Source organism: Ascaphus truei, chromosome 2 (genome assembly GCF_040206685.1).
Source record: "Ascaphus truei isolate aAscTru1 chromosome 2, aAscTru1.hap1, whole genome shotgun sequence".
Taxonomy (NCBI): Eukaryota; Metazoa; Chordata; class Amphibia; order Anura; family Ascaphidae; genus Ascaphus; species Ascaphus truei.
This window is the reverse complement of record NC_134484.1, coordinates 399,568,795-399,593,552: the sequence shown is the minus strand read 5'-3', so window position 1 is coordinate 399,593,552 and position 24,758 is coordinate 399,568,795. Positions and strand designations below refer to the sequence as shown.

At 43.3% G+C, this 24,758-nt stretch overlaps 1 protein-coding gene across 5 annotated transcripts in view; it reads left to right on the top strand.

Annotated features, from left to right (window-relative positions):
• The window catches only part of DYNC1I1 (dynein cytoplasmic 1 intermediate chain 1), a 576,993-nt gene that overhangs the window by 315,498 nt on the left and 236,737 nt on the right, over positions 1–24,758 (top strand). For all 5 annotated transcript variants that reach the window (XM_075587298.1, XM_075587296.1, XM_075587299.1 and 2 more), the window contains one exon: positions 5,068–5,230. In XM_075587298.1, the coding sequence (XP_075443413.1) occupies positions 5,068–5,230 (163 nt within the window). The remainder of the gene's footprint in view (positions 1–5,067; positions 5,231–24,758) is intronic.

Sequence of the window (24,758 nt, the reverse complement as noted above, 5' to 3'; positions counted from 1 at the left end):
GAATGAGTTTTTAGTATTTTAATGTTTATTGAGGTTAGTGGGTTATGGTTATAAATGTGTCTTTCTTAATGTTTGTTGTTACAGTATATTGTTGTACTTTTGTTAACTGCACAATAAATCATTTTTTAATATATGACAAATATATCATTTGAATAATTAAAAAATGTAGTTTCAAATAATATTTAACAAAATATATATTAAAAAAAAACTTAACAACCCAACCATGACTCAATACCTCCCTTAACTAACTCTTTCTTCCTCTCTCCTTCTAAACTACAGTTCTAGGGAAGATGGGGCCTTTCGTTTGTGTAATCCCTAAACTGTATTTTTTTCTAACATTTGCATTAAGCTACATCCGCAGCTCTGTTCCCTGAAGCACAATACAGTGTGTGGGGAAGGGTAGGGTGGGGTTCAAAGGGTGAAAGGCTGAAAGGGTGCCCACTCAGAGGCTGAAAGGGTGCCCACTCAAAGAGGCTAATTACGAGTTTTCGGTGACTTCTATAATACTAATACACAGGTAAGTTATAAACACTCATTCTTTTATAGTGAAAAGTCATGTAAACACATCAAAGAATTGCATAATACAACACATTTCATTACAAGAAGGACAGATTAAAAAAATATAAAATATATTTGATATTAAAAATAATATCCTCCACACAACCCCCTCACACGAATACACCCAAAACACACTCCACTACACAGCATACTCCCCTCCACCAATCAAAACCATCTACCCACAACACCCTTGCCTCAACATCCCACCCCCCATAATAACACATACCCCCCACAATACCATTCTCATCCCTCACAATACACTCCCCTCCATCACCCTGAGCAACACACACCCCCCAACTAAACACAACAACCACCCACAACAACACCCTCACCCCCCACAAACACATTCTCCCCTCCCTCCCCCACTCCCAACCAATCCACACCCCACAAATCATTACAATTTGACACGTTTCCGAGTTGGCATTACGCGGTACCGAAAATGTATGAAGGACCGTTCATCAAATGGGACCTTCAGCCCTTCAGCAATGTGCACTGTACTACTCCGGACTCACCCTAAAGTATATGGAAACATGATTTAAATACACAACATCCATTGAAAAAAAGAAACTGCTTATTGATGGTATTTACTTTAATCACCAGAAAACAGCATCAGTCACTGGCCAATGGAACCCGATATTCTTTCAGCCGCTGCCAGAACAAAAGCCTGCTGGTCCCACTAACAGGAAGTCCTCCATGTAGTGGCAAATCCTCAGGCTGCCCAACTCAGCATTGACCACTCACTCTAGAAAATTTGTAAAAGTCTCAAAATAAAAGAAGAAATTGGAGCAGCCCATTGGAAGGCCTTAGTTGACAAAATAACAATCCTGGAATTTCCATCCAAAAAGATGGAAACATGCCAGGTAAATAGGGAGCAACTTAAAGCCTGACTCAATGTCCATCCTGGCTATTAAAGTCCCTTCCCACAATGCCTCACCACAATACAACCCTACAAATCTCTGATTCTATGTAAATGTTTATAAACACATTACGGTATGATAAATGATTGATCAACCATTAAGCCCATGACTCCTTTTAAGGTCCCATGCAAAGAGCAACATTCTCAACCCTGTAAGAGGTAGAGTAACAAATGGGTCTGCCATGCTTCCCAAAGTCACCTCATTCAACAGTTTATCCCTAGCCATCCATCTGTGCCGCTCCAAGAAAATGTTAAAAAATTCCTTTCAGAAAACGGAATCTCCCTAATAGGAATCCAAAAACCAAAAATAAACTCATCCCACAAAATACAGGCTGAATGTCTCTATTTGGATAGCATGCAAGCCAGGGGGCCATTCTTTCTGCGTTCACCGAAGTTGGTGCCTTAACCCCCAGTCTCTCTTTCTAGCTGCTGCTAACACTCAAAATTCCCTTGCCTGAAGCATTTTCCAGCTGGGTAACTCCCCCCTTTTTACTGTGAGCACTCATCCTGAAACTTATAACCCAAGTCTCACTTGCATAGACCTTCATTGATATCCCCCTAGCTGACTGCCTGCTTACTGAGAGCTGGATGTCTGCTAAAAGGAGAATAGCACCTGAGACATCATCAATGACAGCAGAGGCCTATAGCTTTACATCCCCATGAGATGTGGCTCAGCATACCAAAAACGGGCAATACCCCCATACACCTTAACATCTCCCCAAATTGTGTCCACATATTTAAAAACAAAGGAACATTACCACGGTTTCTTGTCCCCAACCACAATGGCTAGTACGGAGAAGCCGTGCAGCAAATTGTCAAAAGTCCTCAAAATTTGCCTAATCGCCCGTTCCTCACACTTAGCCTTTGACTTCTTGTTCGACCAGCCCATCATCTCTGGATATTCACCCCAACAATTCTTCTCCTTGACCACTACGAACAAGTGTAAATCCAGGGGGCAAGCTATGCTTATGTAGGATTCCTTAAAGCCAAAATCCCTATAAGTGGTTAATTAGGTGTACGCTGGTATCTGTGAGGGGCTGTTCAATACCTGTCTCAGGTGTCAGACAGGTCCCAGATGGTGAAGGTGAAATGTGAAATAGATCATAATATGCTAGGTACAGACAAAAAGATCAGTATTTCAAACCAGTGTGTGCTCACTTTGCAAATCATGAATCCATAAATGGAAAATATAGACTCTCTCTACAATCCAACATGTAGCCACCTAACAGCAACTGCTTAACTTCTGAATAGTAAAGGAGTGGGCTGTTAAACACAGAACACAATGTGCAGAGGCTCATAGACTCCTATAGGCAGTGTGGTTGTCAGTATTCTGAAACACAAAAAAGACAACAGCGCAAACGCACATAGTGAAGTTTGTAAAAATTATATGTATATATTAAAAGGGTAAGATATCTGCGTACATTAGATTAATGGGTTAACAGCATTTCATGTGCAATACATGAGTTACCAATCGTCACACTGCCACCGGACCTCAGGATTTCCTCTTCACCGCCTTGGGACAGGCTGTCACGATAGTGGTTTGGAGCCTCCACTCCGGAGTTGTGTGGGGCTTGATGTTTTTTGCCAACTGCTGCCGTCACTGCCGCTCACTTGTTAGACTCGCCAGCGTCTGCAGCTTCCTCCAGCGTCTCAGCTCACGCTTGGTGTCCTCTGCTGATCACGACCATCAATGACGTCCTCTCCTCAGGCCTGCCACCGCCTGTAACTGCTTCCAGCACCTCTGGTCACGGTACAGGTCTCGTGTGGTTTTTGCGGCCGTCCGTAAAGGGAGGTTTGACGTAAAGTGTGACGGTGTCGTCACTCCAGTCTCTCGAGTGCAGCTGTATTTAGCAATAGGTCCAATGTAGATATACCACGCAGATAGTGGAACACAATACTAGGAATATTAAAAGTACTCTTTGTCCAACGCGTTTCGAAGCATAAGCCTCTTCTTCAGGGGCTTCAATTTGTTTTAATTTGCACCGTAATATTCAATATGAATGGCCTATGAAGGGGTTTTGATACCCTTGGATATAATTTTTCCAGACCAATTTCTGTTTTCCATGAGTGTAAATTATAAGGGATTCTTTTTGGTTTATTTCTTTCAATCAACCACTTTTGTACAGATGATTGTCACTTTCCCTGTATGCACCGTATAAATATTACCTAATATATAAATATATATATAAAGACAAACAAAAAACAGGTGCACTCATACTGTAGTAAAGTTACAACATTTATATGGAACCGGATTCAAATATAAACTGTGCACTCACAAACAAAGCGGGTTTGATAGCATGTATGAGATAATTACTCAATCGCCAACAGACACAGCAGGGGCCCAGCAGAGCCTCCAGTGTAGATCCATTGTCCCGTGTCCATGTACATGGGGCAGGTGTTTGCAACAGACACTCCGTGTACCGGATGTAGAACTTACACTCTGTGCCCTTCCCCCTCTGGTCTCTCCACCGACAGGTACACGTCCTCAGATGTCAGGGCTTCCAGCCACTCACACCAACACAGGGCTCCTCCGGATCAGCTTGCGATACTCCCAGCACGAGAACACTGCTGCTGTTAACCCCAGATGGATCAGGGCTGCGCGCTCCCGCTTGCACGTAAATGCTTGCAGTACAATAAAAATTGCACTCCAAATAACACACCCTCTGCGTTTTGTCTTTTGGACTTCGTTAGGGGCTTTAAAAAATGGTCTTCAGACAGATGTTATAGTTTGAATAGCCAATCATAGACAGACATGACTCACGGTCTACAAATGTTACTCCTTTCACTGCTGGTAGACATATGTATTAAAACCTACTGTATAGAGCATGACTTAGCCTGAATATAACAGATCTCATATGAATATAACATACTTAGAACAAATAGTTACATATCGTTATAAATAACTACATATCGTTATCAATAACATTAACTTGTGTACATATAACACATTTTGTATTCATAGTAACATTAACTTGTAACCATAATAAAATGTGCAACAGATGAAGCTGCTGAAGAGAAAAAGAGATCAAGAGGAAATGAAAACAGGGATTATTATGATTTTTAATAATATTGACTAACATTATCACTTTTAATATATGAATAATGAATAAAATATATAGTTCAGTTTAGTGAACTATACCTATGACTAGATCGTATATTGGCAATATTGCCAATACTCTCCAGCAAAGTGAAAGATGTGTAAGATCGATATATATGTACATAGGCGGGCGTCACCCACCATTTTTACATCATCTAGTATTTGTTTTAATATGGTACATAAAAAAATGTCTAGTTTACCTGTCCTGGTATTTTTAATAAATATATATTTATAGAAGTACAGTAGTTGTGATATTTATTGTTAGTATAACCTCAATCAAATAATATAATACCATACATGGTGAAGCTTGTTCTTTCTGATGTGGTAACTATGATATTCACAGAACATAGAAGCAGAAGGCACATTCTAGATTTCACTTTCATTTCATTCTATTCATTTACAAGAATTAGTAGAATTAACATGCAAAATTACATTTGACGTAGAGTAAACATTCTAGACTATCATTTTTTTCTCCGTGTTTTTTCTTATTCTACAGCACCTCCAAGAGAACTGACAGAGGAAGAGAAACAGCAGGTTGTCCATTCCGAAGAATTCTTGATGTTTTTCGACCGTACCATTCGTGTGATTGAGCGGGCATTGGCAGAAGACTCGAATATATTCTTTGACTACAGTGGAAGAGACCTTGAAGATAAAGAAGAGTAAGTCTATTAAAGGTTTTTTTAATGCGGTATTAAAAACCTCCAAGAGTTTTTAAAGTTGTACTAGAGTCATCACCATCACTAAAACAAGGAGGTCAAAAAATCCGTAATGTATCTAAATAAAATGTAGTCATTTGTATTTTAAATACATAGTAGGTATATACTGTATATAAATAAAATAACAATTAGAATGATAAATAAATACAAGATAGATTGGGCCATATTTACTAAGCGGTGCTATTTCGTTAGACAATATCCGTCTCTGGTGGACACCTTGTGGACTACTTTCTTGAATGGGCCAGAAGGTGTCTTATGAAACAGCACTGGCAGAGTCATTTGATGGTTGATCCATGATAACAATATTGGAAGAATCTACAATTTTATAATAACAGAATCTGCAGCATTGTTATAAAATGTAAAAATTACCCTAGCCATTAACCAGTATCTATCTCTACATATAGCCAATAGATTCCTATGCAACTGTAGCCCCTCTTCCCGGGGCCAATCGCAGATTGGGCCCCCCTCCCTCTGTACTAGGGTCTGGCTACGTTTATGTATGTGGTGCATACCTGCTGGCAACAAGAGGGCCTGAGACTCCCGCGATGGTATGGGGGATGACAGGACCAGGTTACTGGGGTGAATGCCTCCATCTCATTTAGTGGTGCAACGCCTCCATCTCTGGTAAGCCCCAAGGATGAGGGGTGGAATCCTTCCAGAGAGTCCCCACTCAGGGACGAGAGATTACAGTCTCTTAAAAGCAGCAGCAGCTCTTTATTAACAGCAGCCCAGCAGATATAGCAGCAGGATCACAGACAGTACAGCTTGGCTCTCTCTTTTCCCAAACTGCTCTCCTCCAGGATGGTCTCTTTGTTCCCTTCCACCACCCCAGGCCACGGGCACCCAGGGTGGGGCTAGCTCTTCCCTCACCCCCTAAGCAGGGTGAGAGGAATTAGTCCACCTATAGCTCACTATATCTCTAGCAGCTCTAATCAGGGCCTGCCAGTCCTCCTCCTCCAGCGGTGCACTTTATGCACCTCTCCCTTTGATACTCTAACACTAACTGGCCCGTCACTGACAGGAACTGACACACTAAATAGAGACAGCTCTATCCTTCATGACATCAGCAGGTACCGCCCCTGTGTCTATGCCTTCCACGCAGGGTCAGGTGACCAACTTCCACCACTCAGAGAGGGGCTTAATGTGGGGGAAACCCATGATAACTACTGGCAGCCTGCCCTTACCAGGGCTTATACCAGTAGGAGGAAATACATATAGCCCCATTTCTTACCAGGGCTACACAACATTAAAAAAATAGTCCAAGAAGAATATATACTGTACATGGTCACATGGTATAAATTGTATTCTTTATGGTTTCAACAATGGTCTATTTTGGCCCTGTGGTCCTTGTGACATAAGTTTCTAAATGAAACACATAAATGACAGCTGTACAGTTACCCTGTATCACATTTCCTGTTCAGAGTTCTCTGGCACTGCATGCAGTACTTTCTGCAATATTTTGATATACTGTATAGAGCTGCTTTGTACTGCAAATGGATAGTGATCTTTATTTGAGTTCCAACACTAGTGAAAGCTTGAGTATTTACACGTAGCACAGTAAAACATTCCATCAATTCCGTCTCATCCTTGACAATTTTAACAGCCAATTACTAAATTAACTAATTATCTCAAACGAAAGCAATGAGACATACTTTGTAAGCCAATTAGAAAATATACATGGTCCAGATACACCTGGGATTTCCAATTTCATCTCTTGTGGCATATTCGACTCCAGTGAGGCCCTGTACCAATTAGTGAGTTCCAAAGGCTCAAATAGAATTATATATCTCTATGCATAGGGATTGAAGAATTTGTGTCTTGAATATTGTAACATGTTTTCAGTTCTACTGTATGTAGACATGCAAATATGTGCATTTTTAAAATTAGCATGCAGGATCTCATAATAATAAGCACACCTTCATTTTATAAATAAATATATTTTATTTGGAATTTGAATATATTAACATTTATTTAATTCGACAAACATATTTGACATACAAATGGGATTGGCCTTTTTTTATTGAGGTATTTTTGCACTCTGATAGAGAGACTCACATTTCATCTAACATATTTAAGAAAGGATTTTTAGAATGTGCTGAGCTTAAGGGCCAGATTTACTAAGCGGGGCAAAATCATAATAAATCTTATGGCCCATTCACTTGTCTTATGGCACCGCAAGATGGCTTAGCTTAGCACCATGTTCCATGTCTAAATTTACATTACCGACGTTATGGGATACAATATATCATCAGCAATAAATCGCATGGTGCACATTGTAGAAGGTTTTTGTCAAAGTATATTCCCAGTCAACTTCAGCCATTTTAGTAAAGTTTGACTCCTGAAGAACTGGAACACAGCGAAACACGTAGAGTCGGTCATTTGGAAACAGCACTTTCCGGAGCAGAGGACCAGTGCTGCGAGCAGCACGAGTGACATCATCTGTGCCATCGGGATTCCGGAACCCGGAAGTGACGATTGTGGAAGCAGTGGAGGCCTGGAGTTGGTGAGAATGTGACTCACCCGGCTCCTGGAGTCACAGTGGCACCTCTAATTTTGTACATTGATTTTAATTACTGCCCCTATATAAGCATGCACTCGTAGGGGGGTCTGTTCCTTTTATAAACCTTTTTTAGTACCATCTGCACTATTTCTGGCCTCCCTTCTCTTTCTCTTGAGTTCTGCTGTACCGAGCCTATCACCATCCACGCTTGCCACAGTTTGAGATATGCTCTTTATTTTCCTACCATGCATAATTATAACCATTGGAGGTTACTGATTACAGTAACTGAAGACCCACTGGGTTCTGCAATACTGCTCTTTGTTGTTTTTTTTCTCTCGTTCTCCATTGGTGATACGCCCCCCGCTCCCTGTTTTTTGGATGCTGATTGTGGGGGGATATCTGAAATGTATCCTGTTCCAGGGTTCTGAGTGGAGGAGTATATGTGTGGCCAGGTTCCCCTGGGTCCCCTTTGTCCCCTGCTCACCTCCATATAGCGAGGGGAGGGTGGCGGTTGCATCCAGCGGATGCCGGGAGGTGCGGCGAGCGTGCAGCGTTCTGGGAGGAGACCGAGTTACCGGAGGCTCCCGGCCATGTTCAGAATGGGCATGCGCAATGGACACAGATAGCGGCAGCCATGTAAGTTAGACTCTGCAAGGGAACTACAGTTCCCAGCAGCTACTGGGCTGCAGAACACATGCTACCAGAGGACCAGTAGGGCTGCAGAGATTACGGAGGACTGCAGTTGATACATTTGGCACATCTGAGACCAAGCCAGTCGGAGCTGGGACAAGGATGTGTGTGCAGGGTGTCGGTGACCCCTGCACTAGGCCAGAGACCCCCTTTGGCCCCAGCTAGGCACAAACTCCCCCTTTGAGCTTATGACTGCTGCAGGATACCATCCCAGTAGATAGGTACACTGCCCTGTAGTACAAGCATGAGGGACACAGCCAGGACGCGGCGGTGACCTGGCATCTGGTGGTCTGGGACCAGATCACCATACACAGTGTAATGCTTGCGCTCACCACAAACAAGGCTGGGCCCCGGTACTGATGCGGGAAGGTATGACACCACGCATCCACGGCAACATGTGTGAGTCCGAGTGCCGTGATCCGGGGTTGAAGCCAGGAGAATGGTCAGTGTCCATTAGCCAAGGTCGAGGGTAGGAGCCAGGAGTATGGTCGATGTCCGAGAGCCAAGGTCAAGGTTTAGAGAGCAGCGGGTGGTCTGAGGCAAGCTGGGGTCTTATCCAGAGAGGTCCAATAGTCAAGCCTGGTCGGTACACAGGAGAAAAGGCAGCGAGAGGTTATAGGCACAAGGCAAGGCAGAGATATGGGAATGCAAGGAACCATAGAACTATGCAGGAATTGGCTGTCAGCTGTGGGAGAGAGGGAGAACAGCTGATGAGCTTGCCACGCGGCTTGTGAGCGGTGCACACGTATCATGCACGTGCACTGCACGGGGAGAGAGCGCGCGGCCCGGGCGGGGGGCGTAACCTTACTCCGCAAGACTCCAGGAAGCCCCCTGTGTGTGCGCGTCGTGATGGGCGCGGGGGCTGGGGAAGGAAGAGGATGCCCTCTTCGGTGGCGTGCTCCAGCGGTGATCGTGGGCTGCAATGCGGGAGAAGGTAAGGGGGAACCCTCTTTGAGAGAGGTGTTCCCCGATTCCTTACACACAGAAAGAGACTATTACGGTGGGACCCTCCAGCTGGACACCACTCCACGTGGAGGCGGACTCATCACTGACGACGACGGCGTGGGACCAAATGGCCCCCTTGTCTTCAGTCGGCGCTACCGGGTTCTGGAGCACCCAACGGGTATCTTCAAGTGCACCAACAGATCACACTTTAGTTGTAGGCAGCGCTGTCGCACACATCGGGTGGGTTGACTCTTGTGGAATCCAGGGTGGTTGGGTGCCCAAGGGCACCTCAGTACTTTGGGGGAATATCCTATCCGAGGGTGGACACTGTGTTGGAGGGCACTGTGTGGCCGTGCGTGCCCTATTTGGTGTGGTTGTTATATTGTTATTCCTTTTTCATATGCATGCAGTAAACTGTTATCTATATCAGTATGCATATTATTGCTTTGGGTCCTGTGACGGGGTTATCCAACATAGTACAGTAGGATCCCGCACGGTGGATGCGCTGTCACCAGACGGATCAGGTACACCACAGGCTCCCAGCAGCAGAGGTTCTGGCCTTCTGTGAGCCACAGGTAACGCACCACACACACAGTAGCTGCCATATTTTCCATAGTGTGGGGGGAAAGCACTACATATGTATTACATTTTTTTTCCCCTATCTGTTATTACACTGAGTTTCATCCATTTTCACAACTTTCTAGTGATTTTTCACATTTATCACGTTTGCTACAGTATATTTTAGACACTTATCATATATTCGTGTTTCACGATGAATACACTTTTATTCACTTTAAAGGATGTATTTTAGTTATTCACTACATTAGTGTTGAGCGCCACACTTCTTTTCTAAAACAAAGTTTCACAACTTATGTAATGAGCAAAAACAGCACCTTGTTTGAATTTGCTTCTACTTTTGCTGACATACACGGTACTGCATTTGTTACGGCAAGAAAAAATGTCAAGAAAATAAAGAAAACATTTTTTATAAACCAAAGTCCCTTTATAAATATATAAATGTGCTTTTTCCGCGAGGTAATGCAAGCAGTACAACCTTGTTTCCTAGTATTAAAATACATCAGCTTGAAATGTATTACAGAGACACTCCATGAGTTACATTAGTCTCTGACACATAGCCCTGACCCCCTGAGGTTTTTCATTGAATTACAAATCTTGCTCCGAATGGTTGTATGTGACGTTATACTATTATACTATTATGTCAAATAGTTGCTTTTATAAACACACATATTGTCCATTAACTGATTCCAGAACTCTGTTGTAATGATTGTTATGAAATGATACAGCCCAAGGGTTGAGTTAGACATCCATGCATATATACATTTTCAAACTTTGATGTCAGGGCTTTTTTTTGTTTTCTTCTACACTGATCAGGACATGAGTTAAAAACCGAAGAGACAAACAATTGGGAGGGCACTTTGTTACACAAGAGAAAACCCAAAAGGAAGACCGCGTCTGGTTGTTTTAATTAGCTAAATAAACATGTCTGGTTGGTTTGTATAGTTAGTTCAGTGAATCATTAGTGTTTGTGCTTGTTCTTTAATAAGTATTGTATTGCACAACCTCATACTGCAAAGACCAGTTGCACTAAATATTGTACAGGATGCTGAAATGTCGTCTTTATGTATGCAGTGATTGATTATAGGACTAATGTTAAACAGAAAGAACGCCTTCATCTCTGCAAAGCCCAGAAACATATTGCTCTGTACCTTCTAGCACTTTCCAATAAGCTACTGTACTGAAATGCTTTATTCTATTGTACATTTCCAAAGTTTTTTATGGACCCAGATTTATTTATTTTATATCCAAAGCTAATTTCCTATTACAGCCTCAAAGAGTTATTCCACATGTTCACTGCCAGTGTGGCTTTGCCATGCGTGGCCAGCGTGTTGGGAAGCAAAAGGGTTAAAGAAAGAGCTTTTATATGTGACATATGGAAAAAGATATATAGAAACTACATCAGCCATCTATCAAGATAATAATACTATGCCAGGAAGATAATTATTTGGGAGGAGTGGCTCAGTGAGTAATGACACTGACTCTGGCACTGAGTTTGAACCTGGTTCAATTCCTGGTGTCAGCTCCTTGTGAACTTGGACAAGTCACTTTATACCCTGCCTGCCTGCCAAATATATACCCCTGACCAAACAGGGGGGATCCAAACCCCTGGGAAGGAGAAAGACCTGGAGCAATTGTTGAGCCATAAAGTTCCCAGACTAGAAAGGGGCCCTTCTATCACACCAATTAAAACATATATATATATGTACAGTATATTAAAAAAAAAAAAAGTTACAGAATAAAACATACATGCCGCAAGTACAATAATAAAGACAACCAGATGCATGTGAGAATAAGATGTCTCGTGAATGGGAGGCTTAAATCAACTTTAAAAATAAATTAACAATTCAGCTCTAACCCTTTATAAAAATTTGCCAACCACCAACAACCATGCCATCCAAGCAGCAAAAAAAAAAATACAGATTCACAGAAGGCTTCCATCTTTTTCAGAAAACGCACAGCGGGGACTAAGAATCAAGTTCATCCCATGCGGCGGTTGGGATGCAGAATCAGGCTTGGAAGGGAAGTGAATACCTCACTCTGCTAGTGTTTGTTAAGGACATTAAAGGTTCTTTGCAGAGCATGCACTGTAGCCTCAAAGATAAGATCGCCTCCATAGGGGACCGCATGGAGGACTTAGAGGAAAAAGTAGAGACAACTAAACGACCTAAAGACTCAGGTAAAAATTATTTTAGAGAAAATAGGATACGGAGAATCGATCAAGGTGAAATAATTTGTTAATTAGGGGAATCCCAGAACATTTGGTCAACATCCAACTTGATGCATACCTCTCACCTCTTCATATTTCTTCTACTGGAAACACCAGGAGACAGAATTCAAATGGATAGACCCCATTGGCTCCCTACGCCTAACGACGAGGTTAAGTTTCAGCTGAGAGGGCTGCTTAATTAGTCTGATCCCAGCTGCCTCATCAAGGGGCTTTAAAAACACCAGGCTACACACACATGCAGCCTGTCTGAAGCATGGAGATAAACTGAAACTATGGAGGGAGAACAGTTTGATTTAAGGTCTGGTTTCTGGGACAGTTTTTTTTATGCTAAATTGTTTCTGTGGAGTTTGAACAGAAAGGGCCAAGCCCTGCTCAGGACTTATACTGCTTTACTTTATTTATGCTGAAGAAAAGCTCTTGTTATTTTTGTGTGCCATTTGAGGCTCAATAAAAAGTCTTATCAAGAAAACCCGCGTGTGGTTGCATGTACTCTGCAACATATGGTGTCAGAAGTGCCGGGATTTTGAAAGGCCCCTGCAGTTGAAGGGCCACACACACAAAAAATTTTTTTTTTAAATGGAAGAACTTTTAAAAGCGTTTCTGTGCGAGCAGGCCGAACAGCAGAGACTGTTAATGCAGGAGCAGGCCCAACAACAGGCAGAGAGAGATGAAAGACTATTCCAACACCAAGCAGCACAGGATGAGCGGATGACCAGGTTGTTGACCCAACTCCAGGGGTCTGCCAGTCCAGAACTTGCAAACAAACCCCTGGTCCTCCTAAGGAAAATGGCTCCAAACGAGGATCTAGAGGCTTTTCTACTGACGTTTGAAAGGGTTGTGAAGCCCAGTGCTGGCCTTCAGATCGCTGGGCAACCGCTTTGGCCCCGCTCCTCATAGGAGAAACTCAGGCCTCATATCAGGGCCTCCCAGCGGACCAGGCAATGGACTACAAACAAGTAAAATCCACCATACTGGATCGCTTAGGTCTGACCCCAGAGACCTACCGGCAGCAGTTCCGGAACCTGAAGTATACCGCTAATATGAGACCCCGGGTCCTCGCTCAGCGGTTATTGGACTTGTGTACTCGCTGGATACAACCCGAGGAGCGCACTAAGCAGGCAATTCTTGAGCAAGTTGTTTTGGAACAATTCCTACAGGTAATACCCCCTTCTGCACGCTCTCGGGTAAAACGCCATGCTGCTGAAACCCTAGCTTTGGCGGTTCGACTCGTGGAGAACTTCCTTGGTGCCGAGGACCAAGCGAGTGTCCGGGACATGACGGATCCGACTCCACCGGCACTTGCGGACACCCAAAGAGGGAGACCGGAGCAATGGGGAAACTACGGCCCATCCATACGCCACCGCCAAGTTCCACGGAAGGAGCAGTCTTCCCAGCAAGGGAGAGGTCCAAACACCGGTCACCGCCGAGAACCTCATCCACTTTCTGATGTTGACTCGTCGCCACATGAGAGGAACTTTGGAGGATGTCGCACACAGGACCCATCGGAAGCCTGGTCTCCAGTATTCGGCCCAGCTGAGCGATATCCGCATCACTGTCCGGCGAGGGAACCCTCTCCATGTTCTGCCTGCGGAGAACAAGGCCACCGTCACGTGGACTATCCACAGATGGATTGTTCCTTCAGCAGGACCGTCGCCTCGGCCTTCACCGGAGAAAATTACAAGCCCTGGCTACTTCCAGCCCAGATCGCGGGTATAACCATCCAGGCACTTGTAGATTCAGGCTCTGGGAAAACTCTGGTCTTCAAGGAACTGTTACCACCTAACGTGTGTTCCTTTGACTCCCCATGGAATATAGAATGTATACACGGCGATGTAAAACGGTATCCGATGGCCAAAATCCGGCTACAGGTAAAAGGTCAGGAGGTCTACCTCGAAGTAGGAGTCGCTCCTTGGCTCCCTGCCCCCGTTGTGCTCGGCCGGGGCTGGCCTTTCCTATCAGACCTAATGGCTTCAATCTCTCACGAGGAGCCTTATTCTATGGCTCAGGAGAACCCTGGTAAACTGTTCCCCTTCTCGGCAGACCTTTTCCCCAGTAGACACCGGGTTCCAAAGACTCGGAAGCAAAGACGCTCTGACAAACAGGACTGGTTGCAGAAATCTGGGTCTCAAGGTGACCATACTAGTAGCCAGAAGTCACAAGTGATGGCTGGGGATGGCCAGAAGGAGGGGGATATGGGCCCTGGAGATTTACCAGACCTATACCTCCCTGATTTTCGCCAGAGGCATAGGGAAGACCCAGTCCTTGCTAGACAATAAAAACGGTCCGGGGATCCAATGCAGAGCACAGCAGAGTAGAGGAGACGGGGGCTAGACACCAATGTAGTCTGTTAAAAAAACTTTTATTGCATGGTGAGTGAGGGGTACAAAAAAGGAACTCTGACGCGTTTGACAAAGGGATACTATCCCAAAACGCGTCAGAGTTCCTTTTTTGTACCCCTCACACACCGTGCAATAAAAGTTTTTTTTAACAGATTACATTGGTAGTCTCCTCTACTCTGCTGTGCTCCGCATTGGTTCCCCAGACCTTTTTTGCTGAATATCATTGGCGTGATGCACGCACCCAGATGAGCTGCACTCTATGCGAGTACTCCCACTTTATATGACAAGTGTTTGCTTTCTCTCAACCCAGGGGGAGCATGTGGGAAAAAAAACAACAGGAAAAAACACACTAAGTGCAGACAATAAAGTGCAATGGTTAAACTATATTTAAAGCTTGGCTCTAATGTGCTGCCTACTCACAAGATGTCAGTAGGATAAAGGCAGTGGCGGGATAAGTGGAGTCTGATGAGTCTTACTGGACCCAGACAGGAAGCAGCTAGGACTTGGATATCAGGTGCAAATGTACATGGAAAGATAAAGAAAAACCTCCATGGTGCAGATCAATGGTATAAAGGTAATTTTATGTATTGCTAAAAAATGTGCACTTACAAGGTTAAAATACAATGAGAGCGTTTATCACTTAATAAGTGAATAGAAGTGTTAAAGATGGTTGCCGCAGCTCACCGCACCACCGACGTCCCGAAGTGGCTATGTCACAGGCTTTCCGTGGTTCCCTCTTCACCATGCAGTGTGGGGATCACCTCCAGCAGTATCTCCGGCGCGACACGTCACTTCCGGTGGGCACGATCAACTCCGTCGCGTCACTTCCGTTCCGGCACAGGATTGACAGCTCGCAGCACCTGCTAGGAAGTGAGAGCAATACATAAAATTACCTTTATACCATTGATCTGCACCATGGAGGTTTTTCTTTATCTTTCCATGTACATTTGAACCTGATATCCAAGTCCTAGCTGCTTCCTGTCTGGGTCCTGTAAGACTCATCAGACTCCACTTATCCCGCCACTGCCTTTATCCTACTGACATCTTGTGAGTAGGCAGCACATTAGAGCCAAGCTTCAAATATAGTTTAACCATTGCACTTTATTGTCTGCACTTAGTGTGTTTTTTCCTGTTGTTTTTTCCCACATGATCCCCCTGGGTTGAGAGAAAGCGTATCGATCATCTGGGACCAGCCAAGACAGTCCCTTCCAGAGGGTCTGAGCAGGGGGTTACAACTTATAATATTTTTTCACAGTTGCACTATTTTTAGTCACTTTAAATTTAACACTATTATATGTGTATTATATATTCATTTTATTATTAGTGAACACTAATATTCTATTAGCGCCTGTTTTCACCATCACTTTGTCATATGACAAGTGTTTGACCATCACTATATGTGCTTACTCCAGGATGTTTGTTCCAGTGTTATTGTAGACAGACCATGATTCATCTTCAGAGGTCTGTCTTTATCACAGGGACTATTATATCTTCCGCACAGGAGACTTATGCACTGGTCTAATGAGTCTCACTCAGTCTTAAATCAGAGCTCTGCTCCATCTTTAATGGTTATTTATATCTGAACTTTATATACCATTGTTCGATAATCCTCGGAGCCCAGTATACTGGGATTTATTCCCGTTTCTCTCTTGCTAGACAATATGATAAAGTGGTAAAAATTGATGAACAGATATTGAATGCACAGGGGGTGATAGTATTCCCCCATTTTGAATTGTCAAATGATATCCTGTATAGGGTGAATAGGCAAACACAAACAGGGGAGGTCACCAGACAAATATTGGTTCCCAAGACATTTGTTAAATCTATATTCACCCTAGCCCATACTGTCCCTTGGGGTGGTCACCTTGGTAGGGATAAAACCTTGGACCGTATTTCGTCCCGATTCTTTTGGCCAGGGATGTATAGTGATATTGCTAAGTTATGTGCGGCATGTCCTGAGTGCCAGCTAACTAGTCGGAAGGGACAAAAACCATCCCCTTTGGTTTCTCTACCCTTGGTGTCAGTTCCCTTTGAGAGGATTGGAGTAGACTTGGTAGGACCTCTAGAACCTTCTGCGAAAGGACACAGGTTTATTCTCGTAATAGTTGACTATGCAACAAGATATCCTGAGGTGTTCCCCCTGAGGACAGCAACGGCGAAGCAAGTAGCCAACAAATTGTTGGAGCTGTTCTCACGGGTTGGACTTCCCCAGGTTATGTTGACCGACCAAGGTACAAATTTTATGGCTAAACTGATGCAGGATGTCTTAAAATTACTAGAGGTCAAGTCTGTTCGGACATCGGTCTACCATCCCACAGACTGACGGATTGGTGGAAAGATTTAACCGAACTCTAAAAGGGATGCTGAGAAAATTTGTAGATTCAGAGAAGAGAGCCTGGGATGAACTTCTCCCTTTTCTGCTGTTTGCCGTGCGAGAAGTTCCCCATGCCTCCACGGGATTCTCTCCATTTGAAACGCTGTATGGCCGCCAACCCCGGGGTATCCTACACCTCCTAAAGGAATCCTGGGAGTAACAGCGGTCCCCTTCTAAGAATACCCTGCTATATGTATTGGACCTTAGGAAGCGCCTAGATGTGGTCGGTCATTTAGCTTGGGAGAATTTTAGATCAGCCCAGGACAGTCAGGAGAGACATTACAATCAAAATGCTTGTATGAGAGCGGTTCACCCGGGAGAACAGGTGATGTTATTGTTACCCAGTTGTAAGAGCAAACTCCTAGCCAAACGGCAGGGCCCATTCGAAGTACTCCGCCGCACGGGTGATGTGGATTACGAGATCAGAAAGGGTAAACAAATTTACCATGTGAACTTGCTGAAACCCTGGAAGGTGCAGCGGTCTCTATTCATCCACCCGGTGGAGGAGGAAACGGACCTGGGTCCTCAGCCCCCACGGGGGAACATCTGTGGTGACGAGAAAATCCCAATGGGTAGACAATTGTCCTCTGAACAAAAAGGGGTCTTGTTAGAAATAATTACACAATTCAATGATGTTTTTTCTGATTTACCATGGCAAACTAATTTAGTTTCACATGTGATAGAGACAGCACCTGGGGGTAAAAGTACGTTCCCGTCCTTTCAGGTTGCCTGAAAGCCGTAAGGCCCTGGTAGAGAAGGAGGTACAAGAAATGTTACACTTAGGTGTGATTGAGGAATCATGCAGTGAGTGGTGTAGTCCACTAGTTATGGTCCCTAAACCCGATGGGAAGGTAAGATTTTGTGTGGACCTCCGAAAGGTCAATGCGGTATCTAAGTTTGATGCATATCCGATGCCAAGGGTGGACGAGTTAATTGACGCCCATGGTAACGCGGAATATATATCCACGCTGGACTTAACAAAAGGATACTGGCAAATACCTTTACTGGAAAAGTCCTAGTGCAAAACAGCCTTTGCCACTCCCATGGGTTTATACCAGTTTGTGACAATGCCATTTGGATTGCATGGAGCCCCAGCTACATTTCAGAGACTCATGGATAAAGTGCTGAGACCAAATAGGGCTTATGCCGCAGCCTACTTAGATGACATTGTCATTTATAATAAACACTGGCGGGCCCATCTAAATAGGCTGAAAGCGGTCCTCAAATCTCTAAGAGAGGAAGGGCTCACAGCCAACCCTAAGAAATGTGCCTTAGGTAAGGCGGAAACCAAATACTTAGGGTATGCAGTGGGAGGTGGAAAAGTAAGGCCACTAACCGACAAGGTAGCTGCCCTGAAAGAAGTTCTGACCCACCAAACAAAAACGCAGGTACGCTCTCTGCTGGGTTTAGCAGGGTTCTATCGGTGGTTCATCCCCAACTACTCGGATGTTGCAGCCCCTTTAACGGACCTCACAAAAAAGCCCACCCCTACACAAGTGGTATTGTCAAGGGAGAGTCAGAGAGTCTTTGAGGACATAAAAATGTGTCTATCAGAGGGTCCCGTCCTTAGAAGCCCAGACTTTAACAGGCCTTTTGTAGTGCAAACCGATGCATCAGAGATAGGGCTAGGGGCAGTGTTGTCACAACAGTTTGAGGGAGTGGAACATCCGATCCTTTTTCTGAGTAGGAAATTGTTCCCGAGGGAAAAAAACTACTCAGTGATTGAGAAGGTGTGACTCGCAGTAAAGTGGGCAATCGAGACTTTGAGGCATTACCTGGCAGGAGTCCATTTTACTAAAAAACACACAAATGCTTATCGCTCTCCAACTATTCAATATAAAGTCTATTTTCGTTCATGGTGCATAGGGTAAAAAACTGATATAGACACATAAATCCAAAGGGGGGGTTTAAAGCCCCCAGTGGAGCAAGAAACCCAGGGTTGCACTCACTTTACTCTGGTGACGGACCATGCTCCATTGACGTGGTTAAATAGTATGAAAGACTCTAATGCTAGGTTGACCAGGTGGTATATGGCCCTCCAACCCTTCTCGTTTGAGATTCAGCACAGACCTGGAAAAGAAAATGCGAATGCTGATTTCTTCTCTAGAGAAGGGATGGATGGTCGGGCTTCAGCCATGCGTGGCCCCAGCCACACACTAACAGGGGAGGAATGTGACAGGGTGAATAAACGTCACCAGCCATATGCCTGGAAGACCTATGTTTAGGTTTGCAGTGCAGCTGTGACGAGGTTAAGTTTCAGCTGAGAGGGCTGCTTAATTAGTCTGATCCCAGCTGCCTCATCAAGGGGCTTTAAAAACACCAGGCTACACACACATGCAGCCTGTCTAAAGCATGGAGATACACTGAAACTCTAGAGGGAGAACAGCTTGTTTAAGGTCTGTTTTCTGGGACAGTTTTTTTTTATGCTAAATTGTTTCTGTGGAGTTTGAACAGAAAGGGCCAAGCCCTGCTCAGGACTTTCACTGCTTTACTTTATTTATGCTGAAGAAAAGCTCTTGTTATTTTTGTGTGCCATTTTGAGGCTCAATAAAAAGCCTTATCAAGAAAACCCGCGTGTGGTTGCATGTACCCTGCAACAGCCCTAAATAAACCTAATGTCGAATAATCAAATATTAGACAACTACTAGGATATAATTGGCAATAGATCCACCTACAGAACCTAATTATATGTAGAGAAACTGATCCTAACAATTGTGGCTACTTGGTATATGTTGATTATGATGTGCTGATTGTGTTGTGAAATGTTAGCACTAACACAACATACCTAGTAACCAACCAATGATTGCAAAATGTAGAGCAAACCATAAAGGTGTGTTAACTACTGGCAACAAGGTAATCATATAGTGGGGGCTAAGCTAGATATAAACGCCATGCTAACCATGGCACAGCTCCAACCTCACTGCATAATTTTACTCCTAGCTGCTCAATGATGATGGTCTACAGTGATGCGGGTCAGCTCAACAAAATCCTTGGTTGGTGGTATGTGGATTGAACCTGTGTAGGATAACATCAATACACTAAGCACAGTTGGCAAATGAATAGCTTATTAGCAATAGTCATCTCTCCTTAACAGGCTGCAATACATTTTCATTACACTGTATGTACTATTTGTCCCCCTTTATTTTATTATATCCACGAGACAGAATAAAGTGTTATATTTTATATTGATCCATTTATACACTCTTATTTGCCCACAGGGCATACACTCTGAAGTATTTGGGGTTTACTCATATCAACTACATTTACACCTCACCCACTAGTGTTTCACCAGACAGACGTTCCATTACCTACCTACCACAACTAGGATCGATTAGCCAGTGTTACTGGGGGCTATACCACAGCCTACTCTCCACATCAGGGAGATAGCCTGACTGTGTACCCTGCTTTGCCTTATACTATTCCCCAAGAGCACCCATCCTAAAAAAACACACTCTATAGTGTACTTTTTTCTTTATTTGTAATGATCTCGCTCAAAAAAAAATGGAGCGTCGTGGCAGTCCGCTGTTGGGTGTTGCCCACCCCCCTTGTGCTCACTGGTCCTCTAGATGTTGATGTTGCGCACTACAGGTCCCCCTAGGTTGGTTTCCCAAAAAAATATTTGCAAACAGGGGTCCTCTGCACACTCAACCCTAACACCTATACCTTTATCCCACCCCCAATAGCCCAAGCATGTGTCTTCTCCAGGTACTCTCTGGTACTGTATACCTGTCCTAGTACCAAAATGTCTATAAAGTCTGATAGCATATATGCATTATTCTCTTGTTTACCCACGCTATATTTCACTGAAGTGTTGTCATGACAATTTACATAATCTCTCTAAATACTGAGGGCCTGAACTCCCTTCGAAAGAGACGAATAGCTGTGTCAGAAGCTAAAAGATTAATGGCTGATTCAATTTTGCTACAGAACCCTCATTTGAAAAAGGGAGGCCAGACCTTGGTATTTAGCATAAATTATCCTTTGGCCTAACATTCATCATCCCCCATAAAGAAAAATGGAGTGGCCACACTTTTCTAGAAATAATTTAAACTTTAAAGTGGATAAAGTCAAAACCGACTTCTCAGGTAGAATCTTAATAATTACAGGCTCTTTAGATTCCACCTACCTTACAATTCCAAATATCTATGCCCCAACGAAAATCAAGAGTCCTTCAAAGTGTTATCGAATCTGTTAGAGTCTGGACAGCAGGGTGTTCTAATCCTAGCCGGGGACTTAAATGCAATTATTGATCTAAATTTAGATACATCCCCTTGACCCCGTCCCCATTAAATATAGCCCCCTCCACCCAAGGCCTTATTTCCTTATCAAAAAACAAGCGACAGAGAAGCTCAATGATACATCCAATATGACAAAAATAAACAGTAAAATACTTATATATTCTCTTGAAAACGGGTCATTTAGTTTAACCCTCAGTCCAAAGCATTGTAAGCCTGCCGGGGAGCCACGACAAAGCAGACCCGGTTTACAGGTCCTAACACTACTACCAGTTAAAATACTAATATACCCCTATTAGGATTAAAATTCTCATTTAACTTTATTAGGAAGGAGAAAGAACAACATTGGATCTATATCCAGTAGAATGAAAAAGACTTGCTGACTTGGGAAGTGGGGAGGGGTGAGCTTAAAACCTGGGAAGGAGGGGCCACAAACCTCCAACAGCTGAGACAGCTGAAAATAACCAAAATCAATATACTAAATCAGAAATTAGCCAAATTAGAATTTGTACACAAAGTTAATATCCCTCCCAGAAAAATGACAGACAAATAATCTTGGTGAAAGGTGAATTGAACCTTCTGCTGGAGACAAACACAGAAAAGGCCATATGATGGACCTAACAGAAGTTCTACGAAGAAAGCAACAAAGCAGACAGAATGCATTCAGAAAATATTATGCATCCCTTTACAATCTACATGGCCCACTTGGAGAAGCAGCTAAGACCAAAAGAGTACAAAAACTCTGAATTTTTATTGCAAAATGCTAACTCCCACACTTGAACCAAACGATATAACAATTCGTGAAAAAACTATTGAGCTATTTGAAATTCAGAAGCAATTAAGTCCCTGAAAAATGGGCGGGCTCCTGCTCTGGATGGATTCTCTATCCTTTATTATAAACACATTTTCCCAATACTTCTCCTACACAACAAAAATATTTAACGAAATGCTCCTAGACCTTCCCCCACCCAGAGATATGCTACGAGCAAATATAGTTGGAATCCCAAAAGAGGGAAAGGACCCCTTGTCATGCTCCAGTTAAAGCCCGATCTCCCTTTAAATCATGGGTTTGAAACTCTATGCTAAAATTCTGGTTACCAGATTTAATACTATCCTCCATCGACTAATCCTTCCAGACCAGGTTGGCTTTGCTCTGGGCAGGCAAGCCATTGACAACACAAGGGTAACAGTGAACCTCATCCACGTGGCAAAACAAACATTTTTTCTTCCCTTTTACTTTCATTAGAAACCGAAAAAGCGTTCTATAGGCTGGACTGACACTTTAACAGCTACACTCTCCCAAATGGAATTCACCCAAAAAATCCTAAATAGCATTAATATACTGTACTCTGCTCCAATGGCCACAGTCAAGGCCAATACAATCTGATTCCTTCCTGATATTTAACAGCACTAGACAAGGTTGCCCATTGTACTTGCTGTTATTTGCCTTGGCCATAGAGCCACTATCCTACCAGATAAGAGTGAATCCTAATGTGTCTGGCATCACTGTCCAAAAGAGATCATTTTAAGATAGCTCTCTATGCAGACGACATACTAGTGGCGCTCTCAATATCTTTCACCTCACTTCCCAACCTTTTCCACACTCTATCAGAATTTAGCTCCCTCTCAGAATACAAAATGAATAATATCAAATCTCTGACCCTCAGCATACATTTCCCCAATGAAGTAATACAACTTCTCCAAGATAACTTTGATTTTAAATGGAAACTGAATTCTATTAAATATCTAGCTATTCAAGTAGCCAAAGACTATTCTACTTTATATTCCGCACATTTTAAGCCCTTTTTAAATCAGATAATGAAAGACCTGACCACCCGGAACCCACATACAATCTCTTGGTTTGGCAGAATAGCTACTAAAAAACTGAATGTCTTACCAATACAGTACTTCTCTACCTAGACAATCTACAAATTAAAATACTAAAAAATATTTGCAAAATAGACGCCCCATAGTCTGCAAGAGCATCCTGAACAATTCTAAATTGGAAGAAGGCCTTACGCTCCCAAACTTTTCTGAGTGGCCCAACTAGGGCAAATAATCAGATGGCACTCAACCCTGACCGAAAAACTTTGTGTAGAACAAAAAAATCTGATTTGCTCTCCAGTTGGACTTAGAGATGTTCTTTGGCTAAATAAAAGATCCAGACCAACTAAGATCTATAAAAATCCAATACTGCCTTTCTTTAAATTCGTCCAAATTCCTCTCTCTCTCTCTGTCTCTCGCTTTCTCTCTCTCTCTCTCTCTGCCTATCTCTCTCTCTCTCTGCCTATCTCTCTCTCTCTCTGTCTCTCTCTCTCTCTCTCTCTCTCTCTCTCTGTGTCTCTCTCTGTGTCTCTCTCTGTCTCTCTGTGTCTCTGTGTCTCTCTCTCCTCATCCTGTGTTGTTTGTGATGAAAGAGAATATCCACAAATGATGGTACCTAACCCCTACCAGATTACACTTTTTTTTCCCCAAATGTCTCTCTACTATGTTGGTGCGATTGGAAATATAGGGACCATATTGTATATATTCTGGTCATGACCCAAAATGCAGTCACTATGGAAAGCAGTTCTTGAACTCATATACAATATCTTGCAGGTCAACATCCCTCGTGACCCACTGTATATAATATTAGGAAACCCATAGACAACCAACATAAAAATGAATTCAAAATAGTTTTACAAATTCTAAATGCCATCAGATATACTATTGCCAGGAAATGGAAGCAAACTTCTCCCCCCCTCCCCTCTCACCCTCTACAACACCACCACCTCCATACACCTGATAAAAACAACAACATTTGGCATATACTGTAGTATATATGGAAAAACTCTCCTTTGTAAAACGGCTCCACTCCATGATTTTCAGAAATGTGGGCACCTTGGTTCCAACATGTGGGTATATCTCCATACTTAGATTGAAAGTATTTTGGATGCTATGTTATATTGTATGGTAAAACTGTTATCTTATCTAATATGGATGTACAAATGCTATGCCCCCTCCCCTCACATTCCCTTCCCTCCCTGTGATTATACCCAAATGTATAGATGTACCAAACCTTTTTTATTTTCTGAGACAGAGACACAGAGAGACACAGAGAGAAACAGAGAGAGACACAGAGAGAGAGAGACAGAGAGAGAGAGAGACCGAGAGAGAGAGAGAGAGAGAGAGAGAGAGAGAGAGAGAGAGAGAGAGAGAGAGAGAGAGAGAGAGAGAGAGAGACACAGAGAGAGAGAGAGAGAGAGAGAGAGAGAGAGAGAGAGAGAGAGAGAGAGAGAGAGAGAGACAGAGAGAGACAGAGAAAGAGAGAGAGGAATTTGGACGAATTTAAAGAAAGGCAGTATTGGATTTTTTCAGATCTTAGTTGGTCTGGATCTTTTATTTAGCCAAAGAACATCTCTAAGTCCAACTGGAGAGCAAATCAGATTTTTTTGTTCTACACAAAGTTTTTTGGTCAGGGTTGAGTGCCATCTGATTATTTGCCCTAGTTGGGCCACTCAGAAAAGTTTGGGAGCGTAAGGCCTTCTTCCAATTTAGAATTGTTCAGGATGCTCTTGCAGACTATGGGGCGTCTATTTTGCA